We start from the raw sequence: 27,091 nt of genomic DNA, 5'->3' as shown, positions 1-27,091 counted from the left end.
ATCACTCAGGGGTGAAACTAGGGAGGGGGTGACCAAATGACTGCCTTGCCCCAGGCGCCGGAAACCCTAATTTCGCCCCTGAGTGATCCAATCAGCTCCTACCTGGCATGTCACAGGCTGTGTACTTGTTTAGTTTCACGGCAGCAGCATGGCCGCGCGTCTGAGTCCCCTTGCGGGGCTCGCTGCACTCGCCCACACTACGGGCTCGGTGGCTCGCTACGCTCGCCACACTATCTAAATTCAACTCCAACTCTAGTGGGGGTATGAACTATCCACGTTGGCATGGAGTTTATTTAGTTTATTTTAGAAAGTTTGGTGAGCACCGAACCCGGAAGTAGCGCGCGGCCAAGCTGCCGCCGTGAAACTAAACAAGTACCGAAAAATGACAGGTAGAAGCTGATTGGTTGGTTGTTTTTCACTTTCAATGCTTAGTACATCTCACCCTGAGAGTGTACACTACTGGCGTCGGGCCTGGAATCCAGTTGCATAATGAGCTGTACAACGTGCAGCCGCAGGCACAGATCTCCTATTCAGAACATCAGTCACACTCATTCCCCACACAGTCGCTGGGTTCAGCAAATGTTTATTCATCCAGACCATGGGGCTTTGCTCTCGGACATAGAACTGCGGTCACGCGCTGCGTTGCCACGATGGCTACGGGAGACTCTGGGAAGTCCAATGTGACTTATTTACATTAATAGATGCGAAGGGCCTGATTCATAGGCGCCTGCAGTAATCTCGGCTTCTTTCTGTTTCAGCCTCCCCCTTGTGTACCAGCCTCCCCACAGAATGGAGACCCCCACTTTTATTACCCGTGCGCGCTGCAGCACCGGGTATGAGCATTAGCCACGTCATTGACACGTTCTCCAGCCTATGGCTTCAGGGTACCGCGCGGATGGTATTCTCTGGCTTATTTCTGACACCAGCGTTTCCCTATGGAACAGCCCCTGTGTGTGTGTATACTCTGTGTAACGCATGCGCTGCTGCAGGGGGTTACAGTATATTTGCGCATCAGCAATGGGTTGCGTGCAGTTAGTGCGCACCTCTGCATCATGTCCTTGGAACGTGATGCAAATTACACTAACCCTAAGCAAAAATGGGGCCGTATAACCTGGTAAATGGTTTATACGTCAGACGTTTTACTGGTACATTCCCGACACATCTTTATGTAACTGTAAATCATACTTGCCTACTTTTGAAAATAAGTTTCAGGGAGATTATAGATCGCTCTGTAAGGCATTGTGCGGTGCCCCGTTGAGGGGGGCGTATCACATTCTACCCAAGGGGCGTGTCTACTGTCACTCAGGGGTGTGTCCTGCAGTGGCAAGTAAAGACCAAATTACCAAGCGCTGTACTGGCTACACACTGACATCACAGCTGTATTACACAGGAGGGCTACACACTGACACCACAGCTGCTTTACACAGGAGGGCTACACATTGACACCACAGCTGCATTACACAGGAGGGCTACACATTGACACCACAGCCGCATTACACAGGAGGGCTACACACTGACACCACAGCTGCTTTACACAGGAGGGCTACACATTGACACCACAGCTGCATTACACAGGAGGGCTACACATTGACACCACAGCCGTGTTACACAGGAGGGCTACACACTGACACCACAGCCGTATTACACAGGAGGGCTACACACTGACATCACAGCCGCGTTACACAGGAGGGCTACACATTGACACCACAGCCGCATTACACAGGAGGGCTACACATTGACACCACAGCCGCATTACACAGGAGGGCTACACACTGACACCACAGCTGCATTACACAGGAGGGCTACACACTGACACCACAGCCGCATTACACAGGAGGGCTACACACTGACATCACAGCTGCATTACACAGGAGGGCTACACATTGACACCACAGCTGCATTACACAGGAGGGCTACACATTGACACCACAGCTGTGTTACACAGGAGGGCTACACACTGACACCACAGCCGTATTACACAGGAGGGCTACACACTGACATCACAGCCGCGTTACACAGGAGGGCTACACATTGACACCACAGCCGCATTACACAGGAGGGCTACACATTGACACCACAGCCGCATTACACAGGAGGGCTACACACTGACACCACAGCCGCATTACACAGGAGGGCTACACACTGACACCACAGCTGCATTACACAGGAGGGCTACACATTGACACCACAGCCGCATTACACAGGAGGGCTACACACTGACACCACAGCCGCATTACACAGGAGGGCTACACATTGACACCACAGCCGCATTACACAGGAGGGCTACACATTGACACCACAGCTGCATTACACAGGAGGGCTACACATTGACACCACAGCCGCATTACACAGGAGGGCTACACACTGACACCACAGCTGCATTACACAGGAGGGCTACACACTGACACCACAGCTGCATTACACAGGAGGGCTACACATTGACACCACAGCCGCATTACACAGGAGGGCTACACACTGACACCACAGCCGCATTACACAGGAGGGCTACACACTGACACCACAGCCGCATTACACAGGAGGGCTACACATTGACACCACAGCCGCATTACACAGGAGGGCTACACATTGACACCACAGCCGCATTACACAGGAGGGCTATACACTGACACCACAGCCGCATTACACAGGAGGGCTACACATTGACACCACAGCCGCATTACACAGGAGGGCTACACATTGACACCACAGCTGCATTACACAGGAGGGCTACACACTGACACCACAGCTGCATTACACAGGAGGGCTACACACTGACACCACAGCTGCATTACACAGAAGGGCTACACATTGACACCACAGCTGCATTACACAGGAGGGCTACACATTGACACCACAGCCGCATTACACAGGAGGGCTACACATTGACACCACAGCCGCATTACACAGGAGGGCTACACATTGACACCACAGCCGCATTACACAGGAGGGCTACACATTGACACCACAGCCGCATTACACAGGAGGGCTACACACTGACACCACAGCCGCATTACACAGGAGGGCTACACACTGACACCACAGCCGCATTACACAGGAGGGCTACACATTGACACCACAGCCGCATTACACAGGAGGGCTACACACTGACACCACAGCCGCATTACACAGGAGGGCTACACACTGACACCACAGCCGCATTACACAGGAGGGCTACACATTGACACCACAGCCGCATTACACAGGAGAGCTACACATTGACACCACAGCCGCATTACACAGGAGGGCTACACACTGACACCACAGCTGCATTACACAGGAGGGCTACACACTGACGTCACAGCTGCATTACACAGGAGGGCTACACACTGACACCACAGCCGCATTACACAGGAGGGCTACACACTAACACCACAGCCGCATTACACAGGAGGGCTACACACTGACACCACAGCTGCATTACACAGGAGGGCTACACACTGACACCACAGCCGCATTACACAGGAGGGCTACACACTGACACCACAGCTGCATTACACAGGAGGGCTACACACTGACGCCACAGCTGCATTACACAGGAGGGCTACACACTGACACCACAGCTGCATTACACAGGAGGGCTACACACTGACACCACAGCCGCATTACACAGCTGCGCTTCAATTTGCAGGGCAGCGGGAGCCACTCGCAAAATGCAGGAGGGTAGGCAAGTCCGCTCCCCATATTACACAGCACATTGCACACATTATACTATGCCCCCCATATTACACCCTGTATATAAAGCACATTATACACAACACCATAGTACATCACACAGCTCCCCCCTTCCATATTACACTCAGTAACCAGCACATTGCACAAAACACCATTGAACACAGTATCCCCAAATTACACCCAATACACACACAAACACTATTTTATACCCCTCACAGCCCCCATTCCCTTAGAACAGCACTCATCTGGCTGTACTCATTCCAGGGACCCAGCAGTCAGTGTGGTGGGGGATGAAGCAAAGCACAAGCAGAAAGGAGGAGCAGGAAGGAAGAGCTGGCCTGGCTGATACACGGAGCCCAGTGTGGTGGGCGGGGCCAGCCTCAAGGAAGCCCCGGCTGCAAGCTCTCTGCTCCGACCTGAAGCACAGACTTCCGTTCTGTGCACACTGCACACAGCAGCTCGGCCACCGTTACCCACAACCCCCGCGGTGGCCGACTGACTTCACCATTCAAGCCCCGCCCCCCGACAGTTCCGGAGGCGCGCATGCGCAGTCCGAATGATGTGGAATGAGTCCCGAAAACCGGGAGGATAGAGGGGCTTTGCGGGCAGCGGGAGGGTAAGGCAAAAAGCGGGACCCTCCCGCTAAATGCGGGAGGGTTGGCAAGTATGCTGTAAATATATAGATTATTTTCTACATGAAGGCCTGTAGTAGATGCACAGAACTTTATTAATGCCCACACAGGGCCGGTACTACCCAAGGTGCAGCAGGGTACTTTCCACACGCAGTCACAAATGTGCCCCCACACCCTTGTGTTGTGCTCCCACCCCTGCTGTGATGCCATAGCCAGGCTCCTCCCTCCCAGTCTACACAGGATACGGTCATTGGGTCACCAGCATGTTGTTAGACAGTCATTAGGTCGACATGCATTTAGGTCAACATGTGTCTAGGTCGACATGCAGGAATGTCAACATGGGTTAGGTTGACAGGGTCATTAGGTCGACAGTCAAAAGGTCGACTTGGGGTTTTTCACTGTTTTTTGAGCCGACATGTGCCGACAGGCAGTATTTCATGCCCTATCATCCACTAGGGCACGGTGGGAGAATAAAATAGTGTGCCGAGCGCAGTGAGGCACCGAGCCCAAAGCATGGCGAGCCCAGCGAGTCATGTGAGGGGACGCGGTGCACTTTAACCTGTGTCCATGTCGACTGTGTTGACATTCGGGTAAAAAAAACAGTGAAAAACCCTGTCGACCTAATCACCCTGTCAAACTAACTCATGTCAACCTAGACACATGTCGACCTAGACACATGTCGACCTAATGACTGTCTAACAACTTGCTGGTGACCAACTGATCCACACCTGTCTACACAGAGACTGTATGTCTCGGTGCTCCAGGTGGGGCGTTTGATTACAGGAGCAGTTGTATAGTGTCCCTCATTCAGCCCCTGACCCAGAGGTGGCAGCTGGTGTTGGTGGTCACCCGTCTGTTACATAGCCCTTCCCCGGTGTACATCCGTGCGTATGAACTTGCAAGGGCTGAGACGCCCACTGCCAGGGTCATTAGATGCCACCAATGGATGCACCATGACATCTACCACCAGCCTCACATAATCTGTTCTTTTGTCTTCCAGGGGACTGCTGGCTGCTGGCCGCCATCGCCTCACTCACACTCAATGAGCAGGTCCTGTCTCGGGTGGTTCCCACAGATCAGAGTTTCCAGGACAACTACGCAGGAATATTCCATTTCCAGGTAATACCACAATAAAATCCATCTAGAAGATTCCGTATGGAAGTGAATATTTGGACAAGTTGCTATCAACTGTCGGCAATCGATTTATGAAAAAGGACAGTGGTTCCTAAAATTTGTCCTCAAGGCTTCCTAACAGTCCGAGATTTAAGGACTTCCTTGTCTGAGGCAAGATGGTGTCTGAGGCAAATATACTGAGGTATTAAGTCACCTGCGCTGAAGCACCGATATACCTGAAAAGTTAGGTTGCCTTGAGGACTGAAGGGAGAGCTGTATTAAATCATGGAAAGGGATACTGGGCGGGATGTACTAAGGGGAAAATGCGGTAAAACCCCAGTTTTACCGCATTTTCCTATGTATTAAAACCCTGCCGCCTCGTTACCGCAGGGAAGGGTATCGCACCCTTTGGGTGGCGATACCCTATAGAAGCCTATGGGCTTCTTTTCGCCACCCGACGCCTCCGCCGCAAACCCGCTGACCCTCCTCTCGCGTCCCTCTGGGTTACCTGGTCCAGGTCCTCCTGGACCCGGAAGGAAAGCCCGTCCTCCCCCTAGTAACGCAGCCGGACATCCTTCCGGCTGCAGGGGGGAGGAGGAGGCGCCGGGGACAGCCTGCTTAGCCGTTAGTACATATGGGCTGGCATCGCGTTGGACAGGCGGCGATGTATATTAATACATCCCGCCCAAAGTACCAACCAACTTCTAGCTGTCATTTTTCCAGCACATCCTGTAACATGGCAGTTAGGAGCTGATTGGTTGGTATATCTCTCCTATGACTGATACATCTTCCAGTGCAATTGTGTGTAATATGCGCTGGACTGATAATGCAGGCTATATCCCCGGATATCTGGTAATGGTGAAAGATTATACACTACAATGAAGACCTACAATGTATAATGTGCAATACACAAAAGTGGTCCAAATATAATGAGATACAACGCACAGCTTCTAATTCTCCTCAGATATGAGTGTGTTGTGGTTGTATATCGTTGTGTATACACATCTTTGAAAGTGACACATTTCGGCTTACCCTCACTTCTACCTCTTAATGATAACTAATGTGTTCATGGTTTAGTTAATAAAGAAATAAATGTTCACACTGTTATGGCGAAACGCGTGGAGAGGCAGCAAACACTGGGGCCATCTGCAGCGGTGCCAGATTAGAGTTCCATTGTATACTGTGAGAGGAATTACCCGGAACCTTTATCCGGGATGGGGTTATTTCAGTGAGATGAAGAGGGTGAGGCTAGTTATTCCTGCAATGACGGTTTCTCTCCTCGTCTTCCAGTTCTGGCAGTTTGGCGAATGGGTGGATGTGGTCGTAGATGATCGGCTACCGACCAAGGACGGGGAGCTGGTCTTCCTGCACTCTGCTGAGGGGACGGAATTCTGGAGCGCACTGCTGGAGAAAGCCTATGCCAAGTACGTTATATCATCCATCCATGCACATGTTCCCACCGCCTGCCGGGCCTAGCAGATAAAGGATTTAAACCATATTAAGGTGTACAGATGAAACGCGTCAGCCTGATATGGTGCTTAAACCATTGTTACACTAATCAGAGCTGTGCTGTTATCTCATCCCCGGTACTGTAATCTGCCCTATACCACTATATACACCGGAGGGCAGAAATCTCTTGTGACCATTAATGTCTCCTAAAACAAGTTATGTGTAAGTACATCTGTGTCGTCCCTTACAGGCTGAATGGATCTTACGAGGCTCTGTCTGGCGGTGCCACCACTGAGGGCTTTGAAGATTTCACCGGGGGTCTTGCTGAATGGTACGACCTGAAGAAGGCTCCAGCCAATCTATTCAAGATCATACAGAAGGCCCTGCAGACTGGGTCGCTCCTGGGCTGCTCTATAGATGTGAGTGGTCTCTAGTTAATGTGAGGATAAATGAGCCCTATCTGACACTGCTTTGTGTGGACAGGATATCTGGTGATGTCACTGCAGTGTGGTCACATGACTTCCACCAGCAGGGGGCAGTATGGGAGAGATCCATATTGTGTCATATCTGCGTGCCTTTAATTTAGGCCTCCCTACACATTTATCTTTATACGTACTTTAATCAAGGCTATAAAAAAGTAAAGAACTACTGATAGCATTAATCCTATATAATAAAAGGCTAACGCTGCTCCTCAGTTCTATGGGGGGAATTCAAGTGATGCTCCATTTGGGTGCGGCGCAGACATTACTGTTATGATGTTCCACAATTTTAATAAATAGATCCCTAAGTCTTTTACAGTCCATGGCTGCAGGAGCTGTGATTTCTGCCAGGGTTTGACGTGGGTGACTGGCACGGTACCCAGATATCTGCCCATGCTCCACTAATTATTTTAATTTATTTTTGTTTAATCCAGTAAATAAATGATCATTATTTGTTAGTGTCCTGTTTAGGCAAAATCGGGTCCATCGCGTCGGTCGGGTGCATTAACATGGCACGCGACGCGACCGACGCGATGCACCCGATTTTCCCATAGGGTTCAATGTTAAAATATTTTTAACATTGTAATCGCGTTCATCGCGTCGGTCTTGTGCCATTATAATGGCACAAGATGCGATGGACGCGATTAAGCACATTTTACATAGCTAACAATGGGAAATGGGCCAATATGGCCCATTTCTCATTGTATATGCCCCCCCCCCATTGTGAATGTCACCCCACGATTGACGCCAACCTGAAGCGTGGCGAGCGTAGCGAGCCCGCGAGGGGTGGCGGTACGCGTCCTCCGACCTTTTCATACCCCTACTATCCACGTCGGCGTGGAGTTGAGAATATAAAGTGTGGCGAGCGCAGCGAGCCACGGAGCCCGAAGCGTGGCGAGCCCCGCGAGGGGACGCGTATACCTGTGAAGTTATACGCGTGCGCTCGCCACGCTTCGGGCTCGGTGGCTCGCCACACTTTATATTCTCAACTCCACGCCGACGTGGATAGTAGGGGTATGAAAAGGTCGAAGGACGCATACCGCCGCCCCTCACGGGCTCGCTACACTCGCCACGCTTCGGGTTGGCGTCAATCGTGGTGTGCCGTTGAGGGGGTTAAAATTGGGGTCTGGGGAGACTTTTACATTGAATCCAATGTAAAATAGGGTCCCAGGGACACTATTCACATTTCAATCAATGTAAAAATCGGGACCATCGCGTCCGTCGCATCGCATGCGATGTGATCGATGCGATGCGACCGACCCGATCAACATCGGTGTGGCCGTGCTAGGAAACAAGTACCCTCTAATGAAACATAACATTTCACCCAAACCAAGGGCCTGATTCAAGTGTGCAAAGCAAAGCAAAAAAACAAACAAGGAACTGGGCACACCCATGCTGCACTGCAGGGGAGGCAGATGTAATGTGCAGAGAGAGTTAGATTTGGTGGGTGTTCAAACTGAAATCTAAATTCCTGTGTAAAAATAAAGCTGTTTAACATCTGTGGGCTACTTGCAAAAGCAGATTGTATTTACCCTGCACAGAAACATTATAAATGTATTGGCTTCCCTTGCACGGCAACATGGTTTGTTCCAGACACAAAGTTACTTTCTTTTTTTGCTTTACATGAATCAGACCCATTCTTTTGTGTTAGTTACATTGTATTTTCCATTGAACAATGATGAATAAGTCCAGTAGTATCTATGGGACCTTTATTCGCAACTTCAAAGCAATTTCAGTTGTTTAGTATTGGGAAGTGTGTAACCGTCTCCCAGCAGGTGCGCTCTGAGCTTCTCGCTTACATCAAGGGCAGGCTGTAGCAGGCGTACAAAGGACATAGCATGTGAGAAATGACGCTCACTATTGGCAGATACGCTGCAGCCGTTTCACCTATTTCCATCTTGCAGATCACAAGCGCCGCCGAGACAGAGGCGATTACTTCCCAGAAACTTGTGAAGGGCCACGCCTACTCCCTGACCGCGGCAGAAGAGGTAAGGGCGCTGTGACCTCAGCTGTACGGTATTGGCTACTCTTTGCGTACAGGAAACTCCTCATACATTTATCCGTATATCTAAATGAATACTATTATACTGTTTTCCCATGAGTGTTATTGTGTAATATATATAAAGTAGCAACATATTGCGAATCGCTTTACAATGAGAGAATGTTTACTCCCAACAGTCCTTGCTGCCGCAGAGCTTACAATCTAATAACCCATTACAGGCACACTGCTGGCATGGGGAAACCCACAACAGTATGTGGGGAACATAGAAACCACCTCTCAGATCCAGTCAGTGCTTATCGCCATGTTCCTGTTCCCTCTGTTACTGGAATAAGACAGCATTACATCATGGGGTGATTTTGGTCTGATCGGTCCTCTGCGAATTTGCTGCGGGGACCGCTGTTCCGGGTCTGTGCATGCAGATCGGCAAAATTATGCATACGCATATTCGCTGTGCTAATGTTTTCGGCAAGTACCACACTCACCAAGGCGTAGAGGGGGTGCGGGCAAGGGGACTGTCGCATGAGAATTGCCAGCGTTTCCTGGGCGTGTCCATAAAAAGTATAGATGTGCAGGCTCTGATTTACTCTGATTTCAAAGCAGGATCTTATTGGCTATCAACTGTCAACAACTGTCATGTGATTAGGGATAGCCAATAAGATCCTGCTTTGAAATCAGAGTAAATAAGAACCTGCACATCTCTAAAAAAAATGGTGGTGTGCGAATTTAGGTGGGTCGAATCCTGCACGGGTTGGTGGCTGACGTCACATGACACTACCCCCTCCCCAAATTAGGACACCTCCAAGCCATATAAAAGGAAACCTAGAATAACTTTTCTTTGTTCAGGGGAAAAAAATCATTCGATGGACGGGGACCATCTAATAATTTTTTCACCCGTACTCCTACATGCGAGTGAATGTGTAAGCCTACACCTCTATTTGTATGCCGGCGCGGGCATTCGTGGGCAAAAGGGGGAAGGGGTATACCCTCTCACTAGGCAGTAAATAATGCTGCTTAGCAAGCGGGGTTGAATCAGGCCCCACATTCAGTAGTGCCCCACTAAGCAGTGTTTGGTCTTAAGAGGTAGCTTATTGTAATTTGACTGATTGTGCACCAATGGACTGAAAACTTATTTTTTTTCTTATATAAGAAAGTTTGGTAATGCTGCACTGCAGGTGAGGCAGATGTAACAGGTGCAGAGAGTATAAGATTTGGGTGGGGTGTGTTCAAACTGAAACCTAAATTGCAGTGTAAAAATAAAACTACATCTGTGGGCTACATGCAAAAGCAGCAAGTATTACTCTGCACGGAAACAATATAAATGTATATTCTCCCCTTGCAAAGTTGCATGCTTTTTTTTTTTTTGCTTTACAAAACTGAATCAGGCCCTACGCCCCTGTATTATACAATACCTTTTTTTTCAATTCTATTTAATTTAAATAGATTTTCTGCTTTTCTATATGTATATGAATATAAATACGCATTCTGATCCTCCCAGGTGGACTACAGAGGCAGTGCAGAGAAGCTAGTCCGAATTCGAAATCCCTGGGGAGAGGTTGAGTGGACCGGGGCCTGGAGCGATAAGTGAGTATCAGCAATAAGGGGAAGTAGAATTTGTCTACAAACACGGAATAGGACAACCAATCAGACTCAAGCTTTCATTGTCTGACTTACACGGGATAGATGAAAGCTGATTGGGTACAAAGTTGCACTTAGATGCTGTGTAAGAAAAAGCCAGGATGTGTGATTTATCTGACATTGGATCCTCCTCTTCTACCCAGCTCAAGCGAATGGAATTCTGTGGATCCCAGCGAGCGAGAGCGTTTAATCAAGAGGTGCGACGACGGAGAGTTCTGGTAAGGGCAGATTGCCAGGATTAGTTATCTGTTTCTGTTACTGGTGTTGAATTTGAATAAATCCGTATTTAGTGCAAATTACTGTCACAGTTTCCAGATCCCCCAACAGTTCACATGTCCCAGGTCACCCGGCAGGTACACAGGCACCAACTGTCACATTTTCCAGAGCACAATGGTGATGCATTGTAAATAGCTGGCAGATGTTTGCAACCGATTACAATTTTCTGCACATTACGGACAAAGGGCCTGATTCATGTTATATATGATGTGCCCAGCTCAGGCAAAATGTCACTAACGAACTCATGCTGCTATATAACATTTTGTTCAATTATATCGTTTGCGTTATTGATACATTTAGGCAGGGCCGGTGCTATGGTGTCCGGCGCCCTCCTGCAAACCATACATTTTGCGCCCTTTCACATTGCCATTGCAACAAGCTGCAGCCCGATTGTGGGAGCGTATGCAACATGCGATCCTATGGAGGATCTCGGGTGCATGTACATGTATGCATACACCATCTCAGTGCTGTGTCCGCAAAATGTTACAGGCACCATACACGCTGCGAGAATCTCATACGTTATGGGCTAGATCGCATTGCACGGCATGCATGCAATGTGTGTGCGATGCGATCTCAAAGCAGTACAAAAAGTATGTGCAGCATTACACCCCTCGTGTGACTGAGGGGGAAAGGAGGGGAGAGTAGAAGGAGATGGAAGTAGAGGGGAGGAGATAGAGGGGGCGGAGTGTTGAGGACTGGCAGTGGCACTGGCACAGCACACTGAGAAAAGGGAAGGAAGGGGAGGTGGCACTGCTGCCTGTTCATCATTTGCTTGACAGCTGACAGGCGCAGGGAGCAATGGGTAGGGGGCGGATCCGGACATGACATGTCATCCAGGCATTCACAGACAGCGCTACATGCCTCAGCGCAAGTGTCCGTGAGGAAGAGGGAGCAGGTCACAGGAGGAGGACAGTGTGTGTGCGGTGCAGGGAGCTGCTCAGCCTCTCCATACTGCCGCCCGCTGTGCAGGGAGCAGCTCTTTATTCTGCTGCCCGCCTGCTGTCAGACAGGCACTGCGGGCAGTGTGCAGGAGGCATTGACAGTAAGGGCTGAGGCAGCTTTAGCAGAGTAGGGAGGGAGACAGCGCCTTTTCAGCATGGCGCCTCCCTGCTTTGCAGGAGCTGCTGAGTGGGTAGCGCCGGCCCTGCATTTAGGTGTTTATGGAACTTATTATTACTACTGGGTGGACCACTTAGAACCTGGGCATTAGTCACACTGGCAGCGCTGCGATACAAAGGCTGCCCGATATACGGGTGATAGTCTGTACATCACACTCCTTAAAGCAGTGATGGGGAACCTTCGGCCCTCCACCTGCAATTGTTTTAGCATGGCCAAACAGCAAAACTGTTGCAGGGCATGTTGGGATGTGTAGTTCAACAGCAGCTGGAGGGCTCCAGGTTCCCCATCTCTGTCATTTTATCATGTCTTATCCATATTAAGTAAAGTAATTAAATGAACAGATGTTTCCGTCCGTCTGGTAACCGGCTGCTGTGAGGCTGTGATTGGCCAAAACCCGGATTCAGTATAGAACATGCAGCTTGTAAATTAGATTAGGCGCAGTCGTCTGCTGTAGTTTGTGCTGATTAACGGTACAGCAGTGTAAAGGTTAATTTATTACTCCTCTACAATTTCTGCTGCATATATTTTACATGTAATCACACACTAATTGTGTACACACACACACACAAGCTGAGAGTATAGGAAAAGCTGCATTTATTATACGAACAATTTAGAATGTATTGTCTTCTTTCCCACATGTTATTTCCATGAGCATTTAGGAAGGGGATGAGGCACCATTGATGACTCACATAACCTCACCCACAGACAGCAGGAAATTCTTATCCTGCTAACATTGGCAGGACAGTGAGTCAGGGCTCCCCCTGCTGGTAGAAATCAGATAAGGCAAGGTCACAGCATATTCAGCCTGCAATTGTGCGCTGTGGCCTGGATGGGAAACCGCACCTCCTGTGGAAATAAATGCACACCACATGTTGTGCAGTGACTAATCTGGGTGTAACCAGTGTGCAGACAGGGTATATTACAGTACACTGAAATACTCAGCTTAGTTTTGGACATTTAGATTTTCAGAGTTCTAAACCAGGTTTCTCTCCAACCCTAAGTTTTATTTATTCCGATATGAAATTCCGCAGATTGTTTGGGTGAGTTTGTGCCTGTGGTTGCACGGTTACGGACGTCACTCATAAACACACTGTAATGCTGAGTGGTGTACAACTCCAGATACCACTAACGGCACATTACAGGCGTCTTGTGCACTGCAGCGCAACACGATCAGTATTAGCTGGAACTACTTTTTCATGGAACATCGTTAAAAAATAACAGTCATGTCATAGACACTACACTATTTCTGATACCCGAATGCTATTACTGTATTACAACAGTGGTTTATTACGACTTTGCACTGTTTATAGTCTAATTAAATGATTAAAATGAAGTGTGTTTTGTTTTTACTCAACCCAGTTCACTTACTGAGAAGTTAGGTTTCTCGCTCCTCCGATTGTTAAAAGCCCGTCAAAATGACGGCTTCTGCAATACACTTTCACTTTGTGCTGTGACAGTTTTTACTTTCCCTGTTTAGAGGAAAACTCAAATTCGATGTGGGCTCATAAACCCAAGGTAGTCTTTTAGATTCACACAATAAAAATGGAAATCCAATATAGACTCAAAGGCTCAAGAAGATGTGATCTACCCAAGACCAATTCCCTTTACTGGTGTTTTTTCTTAAACCTTTTAGCCTATATTGAATTTGCCTTTTTATTGTGTGAATCTAAAAGACTACCTTGGGTTTATGGGCCCACATCAAATTTGAGTTTTCCTCTCCACACTTTGAGCATTTTACAGTTCTAAGAGGTATTCTATCAGTTATACCTTGGCAGCCTTAGATCAAATGCATTACTGAATGTACTTACCATGTGGCATCTCCACACAATCTCTGAAAACCCCTGATGAAGTCTCACATGAGACGAAACGCCCTGGGCTCTGCATTGTCATTTCAAACTCACACATGTACAAGCATTAAAGTGAAAGACCGTTATGTATGGAACATTCCAACAGCAAGCTTATCTGAAAAAGAGACACTTAATAAATATACATATTTTTTATGGACTTCTGGTTTTTAAGTCTTTTGAATAAGTGACTGAGGCTGTAAAGGTCTAAATCAGTGGTTCCCAACCCTGGTCCCCAAGTACCCCCAACAGTGCATGTTTTCCAGGTCACCCAGCAGGTGCACTCATTATTCAGGCACATTTTAAAAGATCCACAGGTGGAGTTAATTATGTCACTTGTGATTCTGTGTGGAGACCTGGGGGTACTTGAGGACCAGGGTTGGGAACCACTGGTCTAAATGAGAGACCATAATACAAGGCGCCATCCTACATTGGCCGTGACCCTGGTAAATGTCATAAACACAACGTGCCACATACATGAATGTTGACCGTATGCATCTACACGCAGTGTCGGTGGTGTGACACTTACCTGCTGTTCCCGCGGTGTATCTGTTTTTTTTGTCTCCCTCAGGATGTCCTACAATGATTTCCTGAGGCATTACTCAAGGCTTGAAATCTGTAATCTCACCCCGGACACCATAACGTCCGACAAATACAAGAAGTGGAGTCTGGTCAAGATGGATGGAACATGGAGGAGAGGCTCTACGGCTGGGGGATGCAGGAACTTTCCAGGTGACTATTATATTGTGTTCTGGCTTATAACACTCCGGTATATAATATTGGTATTTCCTGAGTTTCTGGTGTTTGGCGGAATAGGGAAATGTTACCACAACAGGCTGAGGAAAGGGCAGCTCCAGATGCAGTCTAGGGGCAGAGGAGCGAATGAAGCACAGTTAAAAATTCAAATGGTGTGCCACACCCACTGCCACTGCGTCAGTTGGGAATGGCAGTTGGTGGCAGTGAGTGTGGCTCCCCTATTTGAATTTTGAACTGTGCTGCAACCCCTCCTCCAGGACCTCCCCTGGGTGTGTCCAAACTCTGTTCTAAATTGCAGTGTTATGACAAAGCTGCCCAGCATGTATGGGCTACATGTAGCAGCAGCCGGTATGTACCCTGCACACAGACATAATACATGTATCTGCCCCCTTGTATTGCAGCCTGGTTTGTTCTAAATGCAAAGTTACTGACTTATTATACTCCCAGTGGGCATGAATTTCATGTCACACATGAGGATTTCAATGGAACAGGGAGGCAGCGCGCACTATGGTGACCCCACCCGCTAAACCCGTGACCTCACAAGGTCACATCTAGGGGGTGGGACCATTGGCGACATCATTGGAATATTTACACTGCTGGGTTAACCTGTAGCCAATCAGATATTTAGAATATACACAGGGCTGGATCAGTCTGTAGCCAATCAGATCATTTGATTGTTAGCTAGGCAAGATCCACCTGTAGCCAATCCAATAAGTTGACCAATCCGATAAATTGGACCCCCACACAGTGCATGTTTTCCAAGTCACTTTTGGATTTGAAAAATGTGACAGTTGACGATACATAGTGCGCCTGCTGGGTGACCTGGAAAACATGACCTGAGGACTGAGTTGGAGAACCAATGGTCTAGATCACACTGGTACCATTTCTGTCCGCAGATTCGTTCTGGATGAACCCGCAGTACATGATAAAACTGGATGAGGCTGATGATGATCCAGATGATGGCGAGGAAGGCTGTACCTTCATTGTAGGTCTGATTCAGAAGAACCGGAGGAAAGCGAGGAAGATGGGAGAGGATATGCACACTATTGGATTTGCAATCTATGAGGTGAGTCCATCCCAATGGATGGATGGATACACGCAGTTCTACAGGGGCTGTTTCATTTGGTCACTTCCAGTTATGCAGCGTCATGCAATTCTAATAACAAGTTACCTGGGTAATGCGGTTTTCGGTGTAACTTTTTGGCAGCTTGCCAAATTCCCTTGGCCATATTACGGATGCTGTTCCTCTTGGCAGAACGGTTTTCATTCAGTTATTTGGCCCGGTTTGCATTTTCCATGCCCCAATGTTCCGCAATGCGCTTTCTTCAAGGTCTATCTTAGTTTTATGAAGGTATATACCAGTGATGGCTGACCTTGACACTCCAGCTGTTGTTGAACTACACATCCCAGCATGCCCTGCTACTGTTTTGCTATTTGGCCATGCTAAAACCGATGCATGGCATGCTGGGATGTGTAGTTCAACAACAGCTGGAGCGTCAAAGTTAGCCGTCACTGGTATATACTGTAACGTAGCAAAGTTTATTCAGTAATGTGAAGATTGCAAATGCAAATTGAAGGAACGTTCAGTTTTGGCTTATTTCCTTCCCCGAAGCTCTGGTTTGTTCAGTATAATGGGAAACCCAACTCTGTGTACTCATCCAGCAAATGATATTGCAAAAATGAAGCGCTCCCCTTTTGAGGAGTCTTTCTACTGTGTAACGTCACCTTACAAATGTAGGCTATATTTATTTAATATGCAAATAAATGATACAGAAATTATAAATCGGGGGCTTTAAAAAAAAAACCATTGGAGCCTCATTGTGGTTGTTATGATATATGTAATTCTGTGGTGTGGCCTATGCAGAATCAAGTCATCTCTGTGCGTGTACTGTCCATATTGTGTCTGACTCGGACTAGAGTCGCGATGTCTCTATACATTATACATTATATGATAATGTTTTTGTTTTTTTACTTTTGTTAATAGGTCCCAGCGCAGGTACGTTACTTGTGTTCCCATTATTACCTTAACAAAGGTTTTTATCCCTAAACTATAGCAAGGTAAGTGTGTGACATAAATTAGGAAACAGTGCAAAAATATGTAAATGTTTGGGTGGTAATTTATACATAGGAGGGGAATATTTTTTTTTTTTATCGGACATGATCCCGAAATAATTGAAATAAATGTTGTTGTTAATTTGTTAACCCTTTGAGTGCCGACATCTCTGTGAGATGTAAAAAATATCCGCTAAAAATGCCAGCGTCGCTCACATTTGTTATATAAATTCAAATAAAAAAAATGCGTTAAGAAAAGGATCATATTTCCTATGTAAGGTAACATTACCGGTCATTGTGATGGATAAAGATGTTCGCTTGGCTCAAAGGGTTAAGCTATAGACCGATTGTAATGCTCGCGATGCAACAAAAATTTGATACATCCCTTTATGCTGCGCATGTGTGCGACCTTCCCAGATGCAGGGTCAGACAAACGTCCACCTCAGCAGAGACTTCTTCCTCAGGAATAAGGCCAAAGAGCGCTCGGACACCTACATAAACCTGCGCGAGGTTCTCAACCGATTCCGCCTGCCACCCGGAGAGTATATCATCGTCCCATCCACCTTTGAACCCAACAAAGTGGGCGACTTCTGTGTCCGGGTCTTCTCCGAGAAGAATGCAGAGTCACAGTGAGTGTCGCTGGGCAATTTCGTGACCCATTCGTGGGGAAATCGTTAAACGGCAGCAGTATAAAATCATCAGCGATGCACAATGTCATCTGCTGAAATAGGGCTCATTGGGTCGGAAATTCCATCCGCTGACTACATGACGCATGCACCGGACTTGTTGGTATTTACAGATGGGGCTAATGCATTTGTGGTGGAAACATTTTAAAAGTGGGTGGAGCATGTTATCTTTAATGGCGGTGGCACGCTACTTCACGTGGTCTTGGTAAAGATGGGTCATCACCTTTCTCCTTGTGAAATTCCCACCGTGAACATCATAGCATACCGCTAATAACACTGGCTGACTGCAGCGCCCGCGTAATATTCAGATTCTTGCCATAGCGACTGACTTACTGTTTGTTATGGTTTCAGAGTCGTCGATGACGAGATCGAGGCCAATATTGATGAGGTAATCTAGACTTGTTATACATATTTCACGTGGAAGCTGCTGTGTGGGCCTTACACCGAGTTCTGTCCTTACCCGCCTCCATAACGCCTCAGCCTGAAGCCTATGATTGTACAGCTGCTGCGATGGGCCAAAAAGCTCTTAAAATTGATTTTTGACATTTTTTTATTTGATTTTGCTATGCTGAGGCTTTTACATAATGTTCAGATCCATCAGTTTATACATAATTGCTTCTGTAAGTGCCTTTAAGGATCTCTTCAAATGTTTATATCAGCGACTTTTATAATATTACGTCATGTGCTATTTTTCCTCCTAGCCTGATTTGAATGAAGACCATATTGATCCGTACTTCAGATTGCTGTTTATGCAGCTGGCCGGCGAGGTGAGTGCACTGTGGCGATTCCACTCATTAAGGATTCCCGCCAAATTATTAGTAATTATGGAGTGAGTCTGTTTTATGTCTTTCGTACTTTTCAGCCTGCTCTGCGTGTATATCCCTACCCAGTAACTCATCTAGGCGTGTCTGTTCTTCAGTTATACACACACACTTCATTTGCATGTTCCATGTTTCCTGAGTGCGTACAGACAGACAGAGACAGAACGCACAAGTGTAATAGTTATTTCTTGCCTATGACAGCTATCAGCAGACATTTACATTACTGTCCCTAAATGCTCCTCTCCCTCATAACTGAGTGCATTTGGCTATTCATTATTCATGCAGTCATTATCCGAGGGCTGAATTTTTAATGAGTTGTTGAATTGCTTTAGTGCAAATACATTTTATTGTATATTCTAGAGTTATGTTTTGAAGTTATATGCAGACAGAGTAGGCAGAAAGTGATAACTATAGGTCACGTTCTAGGTTTTAAACAAGATTTCTGATTTTCAGCGGTGAAACGGGCGTGGCATTGGCAAAAATGGGTGTGGCCTAGATATATGGGAGTTGCAGTTGGAAAGCGTCATGGACGATTTTGTCCATATTTTATTAATTGACATTTTGGGCTCAATTCAATATGCCGCACCTGACGGTAGCCTCAGACTCAGAGATTTTTGTTTGCTGACCCATAGGGTTGCATAAGCTCTCACGAGCAGGACACTCTTCCCTCATGTGTTTTTCCCTTCTACTAATAGGGTGCTGTGGATCCCTTGTTCTCTGCCCTGGTACTTATGTCCGTGTACGCTGCTGATGCAGCTATGGTTATGTGCCCTGTACCTGCCCTCTATTGTATTCACCTGTTAGTCACTGTTTCCTGTTTTGCTCATTTATGTACTCTGTAATTGGGTGCTGCAGATCCCTTATGGCGCCATATAAATAAAGGATAATAGTAATGGAAATATCTGTGAACCGCAGTGAGATGGGAGGTAGATGAAGCACTATTGTCGCTTGGTAGCTACTATATATTATAGGATATAAATAAGCGTGTATTATAATATCACTGTCTCCGCACTAATCTCTTCTCATGGGCTCTGCAGCGTTTCCATTGTCTTCCTACTAACCACTTGTTTTGGTTTTGTTTTGTCATCGGTAAAGCTGGCACCGGAGGTAGGATGTTTGTATCGCTGTGTGCGCCATTCCCAGCTTCCCCTCTGCTCTGCTTCCTGCCATCTTCCTATCCCAGTCTGAGCTCTGAATGTGACTTTGTGCAGGGGCGCTCTGTGGGCCTGATTCAGACCTGATCGCACAGCCGCCATCAGTTTAGACTCCGCCCCAGTGAAATCCCACATTGCGAATGAATGTGCACGCTGTCTGAATGAATGTGTACGGCTGCACATCCAATCGTATTTGAGCAAAAATTTCCAAATCCCGGTAGGAAGCTGCTCACCATCGAATTTTAAACTGGGCACCAGTCAGCAGGTTCTCTATTACACTTTGTACCCGCTTGGCATATGGGCGCTCATAGCTGCTGCCTCTGTCTTACCTGCATGCGCCTTAGGCGAAATGAGGGGCAATGTCCCAGCACGTTTGGCTACGCCAGATACTGCGGTCCTGCGCTGAATGTTATGCCGGGCGGAAGCAGACAGAGAGTATAGCCTCAAGTACACCCCTGTATCTGTCGTCAGACTCTCTTGTATCTCCATCCTTAGGGTTGTATTATTGGGGACCCCATGTGGCACCATTTACATAAAAACTATTAATTAGAGCAGGCATGCCCAAACTATGGCCCTCCAGCTGTTGTGAAACTACAAGTCCCATCATGCCTTAGCACAATTTTACTTTTAGAGAATGCAAAAACTATAGCAATGCATGCTGGGATGTGTAGTTTTACAACAGCTGGAGGGCCACAGTTTGGACATGCCTGAATTAGAGTCTTGTTGTGGTGGGAACAAAGTAACTTTAGTGTTAGGGAACCTGATCACAGCGTTTGATGGACCTTTTTTTATTGGGGGGGGGGGGGGGGTCAAAATTATGCTAAGCACCTCAAATTCACTTTAAATTTAGTATTTAGTGTTCCATAGTGTCAGATGCTCCTCACAATGTGCAACGGATGCAGTTTCCACCATCATGTTGGTCATTTTACCTGGAAAGTTTTAGGCTAAAGCCCTGTACACATGCATCGTTTTGTTTTTTTTTTTTTTTTTCGATTTTTGGATTTGATTTTGCTTATAGAAGTATTAAGTATAGAAGTGCTTATAGAAGCAAAATCAAATCGAATCCTAAACCAAATCGAATGGTTTCGATCTGCATTCAATTCGATGCATGCTCCAGTTTTCACAAAATCGAACAGAAAAATCTACTGTGCAGCCAAGGAAATATCGAATTCGATCTAGTAAATCAAATGTGTACAATCTAATGCCAAATCGAATGGAAAGATCTAATAGAAAATCGAATTTAACATCGAATCAAAAGCAAATCGATGTGTATGATTGGTGATTGGGGGGCTCTGTGGGTGGGGCTCTACGGGGACTGATCCTGGGCCTTTTCATAAGCCGTAATTGATGGAGAAACCAATAGCTTCTCCTGGGGTGGCAGTCCTGGTACTGGTTTCCTGCATCCACAGGACGAGGATGGCAGCCATGGCACTGGTTTACTGTATTCAAGGGAAGATGACAGAAGTCCTGGCACTGGTGTCCTGCATCCACGGGAAGATGATGGCAGTCCTGGCACTGGTTTCCTGCATCCATGGGAAGATGACGGCAGTCCTGGCACTGGTTTCCTGTATTCAAGGGAAGATGATGGCAGTCCTGGCACTGGTGTCCTGCATCCACGGGAAGATGATAGAAGTCCTGGCACTGGTTTCCTGCATCCATGGGAAGATGATGGCAGTCCTGGCACTGGTGTCCTGCATCCACAGGAAGATGACGGCAGTCCTGGCACTGGTTTCCTGCATCCACGAGAAGTTGACGGCAGTCCTGGCACTGGTTTCCTGCATCCATGGGAAGATGATGGCAGTCCTGGCACTGGTTTCCTGCTTCCATGGGAAGATGATGGCAGTCCTGGCACTGGTTTCCTGCATCCACGGGAAGATGATGGAAGTCCTGGCACTGGTTTCCTGCATCCACGAGAAGTTGACGGCAGTCCTGGCACTGGTTTCCTGCATCCATGGGAAGATGATGGCAGTCCTGGCACTGGTGTCCTGCATCCACAGGAAGATGACGGCAGTCCTGGCACTGGTTTCCTGCATCCACGAGAAGTTGACGGCAGTCCTGGCACTGGTTTCCTGCATCCATGGGAAGATGATGGCAGTCCTGGCACTGGTTTCCTGCTTCCATGGGAAGATGATGGCAGTCCTGGCACTGGTTTCCTGCATCCATGGGAAGATGATGGCAGTCCTGGCACTGGTTTCCTGCATCCATGGGAAGATGACGGCAGTCCTGGCACTGGTTTCCTGCCACTGTGGGAGGATAAAGTCTGCGGCTGATGTTGGGTGGGGGGTCTCAGTTCATGGCTTGGTTTTTAGAAGGTGGGGCTATGGTGTAAACATGAATGTTCCCATAGGGTATGTATTGGGTGGCCTGCTTCCTCTTCAGCTTCATTCTGCTGCTTCCAACACCACCGATCCCCCTCCCAGATAAGCTACAATAAACTCCCCTCCACCTGCAGAATGCACCAGGCTTTTCTGCACCGCGAGATTGGATTTGCGCATGAATCGCGGATTCTGGGTTGGGGTCGTTAGTTTCTGCTGTGCGATCACTATGGTGGTCGTCCTACTCTGATCAGATTCTTATGTTATAGTGATAAATGCCTTAATGTACTGGACTGGAAATATAATAATATATAAGGGACCCCCAACTTGTACAGGTCTCTAACACTCGTGTTCTGTCTTCAGGATAAGGAGATCTCCGCATTCGAACTGTTTAATATTCTACAGAAGGTGGTTTCGAAACGTAAGTATCCGCCATTCAGTGTAACCCTCTTTATTGAGATGTGGCTGCGAGACACAAACCAATATCAGCCTGAGAGCAGCTGAGTCGTGTCTGTCAATGCTATGTTCAGATCAGAGGTCTCAGAGAACATGTGACCTTTATCTGCCTGATGATATAAAGATATAGATGAAACAGAAAACCAAAGAAGGGAAATAATTGCTGGGCTCTCCCCGCCCTAATATAATATCCACTGCAATGCTGGTCTGACACTGCCCTAATATAGCCACTGGAATGCTGGTCTGACACTGCCCTAATATAGCCACTGCAGTGCTGGTCTGACATCTCCATAATACAATACCCATTGCAATGCTGGTCTCTCACCGCCCAAAAAATAATATACACTGCAATGCTGGTCTGACACTGCCCTAATATAGCCACTGCAATGCTGCTCTGACACCATCCTAATATAATATCCACTACAATGCAGGTCTCTCACCACCCAAAAAATAATATCCACTGCAATGCTGGTCTGTCACCACCCTAATATAATATCCACTGCAATGCTGAACTGATACTGCCCTAATATAATATCCACTCCAATGCTGGTCTAACACTGCCCTAATTTATCCACTGCAATGCTGGTCTAACACTGCCCTAATTTATCCACTGCAATGCTGGTCTGACACCACCCTAAAATAATATCCACTGCAATGCTGGGCTGATACCGCCCTAATATAATATCCACTGCAATGCTGGTCTGATACTGCCCAAATATAATATCCACTGCAATGCTGGTCTGACACCACCCTAATATAGCCACTGCAATGCTGCTCTGACACCACCCTAATATAGCCACTGCAATGCTGCTCTGACATCACCCTAATATAATATCTACTGCAATGCTGGGCTGATACTGCCATAATATAATATCTACTGCAATGCTGGTCTGACACTGTCCTAATATAGCCACTGCAATGCTGGTCTGACACCACCCTAATATAATATCTACTGCAATGCTGGTCTGACACCACCCTAATATAATATTTACTGCAATGCTGGTCTGACACTGCCCTAATATAATATCTACTGCAATGCTGCTCTGACACCGCCCTAATATGTTATACGCAGGTAATGTCTCCTTTGTGCTGCTAGGTCAGGGATTATAGGGTTAGTAATGGTATTACAAAATGTATTTCCCCTACTAACCTGCTGCTTCTCTCACTTAGAGGAGGACATCAAATCTGACGGCTTCACTATAGAAACTTGCAAGACCATCATTGATCTGCTGGATGTATCCTCTGACTGGTGCTGAACATGATCACGGGTCCCGATTACAGCGTCCGTCCAGGGCAGCCATGTGAACTAGTCTTCTACAGATATATCTCAGAGAATGAAATGGGAGAAAGTGTAATATACCTGATCATCATAGATCTCCTACAGTCCCTGTGAGGAGCAGGCACCTAGCACCCCCTAGAAGTCCCTGTGAGGAGCAAGCACCTGTCCCCTCCTAAAGCCCCTGTAAGGAGTGAGCACCTGGCCCCTCCTACAGTCCCTGTGAATAGAAAGCACCTGTCCCCTCCTAAAGCCCCGTAAGGAGCGAGCACCTGGCCCCTCCTACAGTCCCTGTGAGGAGCGAACACCTGACCCCTCCTACAGTCTCTGTGAGGAGCAGGCACCTGGCCCCTCCTACAGTCCCTGTGAGGAGCGAGTACCTGTCCCCTCCTATAGCCCCTGTAAGGAGTAAGCACCTGGCCCCTCCTACAGTCCCTGTGAACAGCGAGCACCTGGCCCCTCCTTCAGTCCCTGTGAGGAGTCAGCACTTGGCCCCTCCTACAGTCTTTATGAGCAGAGAGTACCTGGCCCCTCCTACAGTCTATATGAGGAGAGAGTAACTGGCCCCTCCTACAGTCTCTGTGAGGAGCGTACACCTGGCCCCTCCTACAGTCTCTGTGAGGTGCGAGCACCTGACCCTTCCTACAGTCTCTTTGAGGAGCAAGCACCTGGCCCCTCTTATAGCCCCTGTGAGGAGCGAGCACCTGGCCCCACCTACAGTCCCTGTGAACAGCGAGCACCTTGCCCACCTACAGTCCCTGTGAACAGCGAGCACCTGGACCCTCCTTCAGTCCCTGTGAGGAGTCAGGACTGGGCCCCTCCTACAGTCCCTGTGAGGAGCAGGCACCTGGCCCCTCCTACAGTCCCTGTGAGGAGCCAGCACCTGACCCCACCTTCAGTCCCTATGAGGAGCGAGCACCTGGCCCCTCCTTCAGTCCCTGTGAGGAGCGAGCACCTGGTCCCTCCTACAATCGCTGTGAGGAGAGGGCACCTGGCCCCTCCTACAGTCTCTGTGAGGAGTAAGCACCTGGCCCCACCTTCAGTCCCTATGAGCAGCGAGTACTTGGCCCCTCCTACAGTCCCTTTGAGGAGCGAGCACCTGGCCCTTCCTACTATCGCTGTGAGGAGTGGGCACCTGGCCCCTCCTACAGTCTCTGTGAGGACTGGGCACATAGCCCCTCCTACAGTCCCTGTGAGGAGCAAGCACCTGACCCCTCCTACAGTCCCTGTGAGCAGCGAGCACTTGGCCCCTCCTACAGTCCCTTTGAGAAGCCAGAACTTGGCCCCTCCTACAGTCCCTTTGAGAAGCCAGAACTTGGCCCCACCTACAGTCCCTGTGAACAGCGAGCACCTGGCCCCTCCTTCAGTCCCTGTGAGGAGTCAGCACTTGGCTCCTCCTACAGTCCCTCTGAGGAGCGTGCACCTGACCCCTCCTACAGTCCCTGTGAGGAGCCAGCACCTGACCCTACCCTCAGTCCCTGTGAGGAGCGAGCACATGGCCCCTCCTTCAGTCCCTATGAGCAGCGAGCACCTGCCCCTCCTACAGTCTCTGTGAGGAGTAAGCACCTGGCCCCAACTTCAGTCCCTGTGAGGAGTAAGCACCTGGCCCCTCCTACAGTCCCTGTGAGCAGCGAGCACTTGGCCCCTCCTACAGTCCCTCTGAGGAGCCAGAACTTGGCCCCTCCTACAGTCTCTGTGAGGAGCGTGCAACTGGCCTCTCCGACAGTCCCTGTGAGGAGCGAGCACCTGGCCCCTCCTTCAGTCTCTGTGAGGAGCGAGCACCTGGCCCCTCCTACAATCGCTGTGAGGAGTGGGCACCTGGCCCCTCCTACAGTCTCTGTGAGGAGTGGGCTCCTGGCCCCTCCTTCAGTCACTGTGAGGAGCGAGCACCTGGCCCCTCCTACAGTGCATGTGAGCAGCGAGCACTTGGCCCCTCCTACAGTCCCTGTGAGGAGCCAGCACCTGGCCCTTCTACAGTCCCTGCGAAGAGTATGCCCTGTATGGATAAAGGGATAATGGCAAAATCCTCGAGCTTCAGTGGTAAACCATCAATGGTCGATGACTATCCCTAGTGTCATCAGCACTAAACAAAGCTAAAATTAAGGCTGAAGAACCTCAGCGTTCCAGAGCTCAGTTTTCGGGTTACACACTTCTATCACTGGTAATGAAAACATTCACCAAAATTTATAGATGATGACTACATGTGGGAGGTGTGGGCGGGACCAGGACCGGCTGAGTGGATGGCAGGAGAGTCAGGTGGAGCTGGAGTGGGGGCAGACCGAATTGACCCACCTGTGAGTTATTGCATGACGTATGTCTACGCCACCAGCTGGGGGCAGCGCAGCACCTTAACGCTCATTTTATGGCTGCCACTAACTAATAAAACAAACCAAAGCCAAGTTCCTCAAAAACCTCAAAATAACAGAGCATCCCGGCCTCATGCCAAACAATTCCTGGAAAATGCTGGGAGTCTATGATTTAGAGAAATCTTCAACCCAGATAATGTGCTTTTTCTTTGACCTGAGCCCTTGTCCACAGTCTGATGGGTCTGGAAAACTAGGTCTGGTCGAATTCAACATTCTCTGGTCAAAATTGCAGAAATACCAGGTAAGTGTTACCTGTAGGTGTGTTGCTCCATACTCACAGGGTGATCTAGGGATAGTACTCTGCAACCCTTCTTCTTCTGTACTCATCAGATATACGTACAGCTGGATGTGTAATATATCCATGGGTAATTGTGATAGGTGCCTTATCAGGAGGACAGAACACATCATAGAAGCCAGACTGTCAGCCATTGTTTGCCACCATTTGCAGATGTGGGGCCTATAATTGTCATACAGGGCGGTAACTCGGGGTGCATGAGCGGTGCCACCGCACTGGGCCTTGATGTCCGCATCCTTGCTTCCCCATGGCACCTCCTTGCAGGGTCGCGAGAATGGCACCAAGTAGCGCAACTGCAGAGCTACCGGAGCATCCTTAGGGCAGCGCTGTACTTACCAGAGCTTATGGCCCCACCCCATAGGTGTGATGTCATGCTGTCATAGAATTTAGGGGGTGGGTCCAACACCTGGCGCTGTTGCCATATATAGGGTACCCACTACATCGCCAGTTTGTTGGGCATTCCTTTGTTTTAGCAAGTAGAAATATTTGATGTAGGGAACTCATGATCGGACATTCCCAGGACGGTGCATCGAATCGACTCATAGGGTGTATTAAATCCTGGCCAGGCAAAGAAATCGGCAATAATTCACTGATCAGTACAGCATACCCTCCAACATCTGAAGGGCAGGAATCGGTACACATTCGGGAAGGGGGTGTGGCCATGCGTGAAGTAGGCGTGGTCACAGGGGAAGT

At 48.2% G+C, this 27,091-nt stretch overlaps 1 protein-coding gene across 1 annotated transcript in view; it reads left to right on the top strand.

The window, feature by feature from the left end:
• Positions 1-27,091, top strand: part of CAPN2 (calpain 2) — a 44,214-nt gene that overhangs the window by 12,748 nt on the left and 4,375 nt on the right. Inside the window, exons 3-17 of the mRNA XM_083175578.1 lie at positions 5,305-5,423; positions 6,708-6,841; positions 7,117-7,285; positions 9,250-9,333; positions 10,843-10,928; positions 11,126-11,200; positions 14,793-14,953; positions 15,874-16,043; positions 16,962-16,973; positions 17,447-17,658; positions 18,067-18,103; positions 18,417-18,482; positions 22,369-22,426; positions 23,632-23,696; positions 26,276-26,344. Of these exons, the coding sequence (XP_083031704.1) occupies positions 5,305-5,423; positions 6,708-6,841; positions 7,117-7,285; positions 9,250-9,333; positions 10,843-10,928; positions 11,126-11,200; positions 14,793-14,953; positions 15,874-16,043; positions 16,962-16,973; positions 17,447-17,658; positions 18,067-18,103; positions 18,417-18,482; positions 22,369-22,426; positions 23,632-23,696; positions 26,276-26,344 (1,517 nt within the window). The remainder of the gene's footprint in view (positions 1-5,304; positions 5,424-6,707; positions 6,842-7,116; positions 7,286-9,249; positions 9,334-10,842; positions 10,929-11,125; positions 11,201-14,792; positions 14,954-15,873; positions 16,044-16,961; positions 16,974-17,446; positions 17,659-18,066; positions 18,104-18,416; positions 18,483-22,368; positions 22,427-23,631; positions 23,697-26,275; positions 26,345-27,091) is intronic.

This window comes from Crinia signifera, chromosome 3, assembly GCF_055691185.1.
Source record: "Crinia signifera chromosome 3, ASM5569118v1, whole genome shotgun sequence".
In the NCBI taxonomy this organism is placed as follows: Eukaryota; Metazoa; Chordata; class Amphibia; order Anura; family Myobatrachidae; genus Crinia; species Crinia signifera.
Note: the sequence above shows the minus strand (reverse complement) of the source record. Positions and strands in the feature narration are given on the sequence as shown.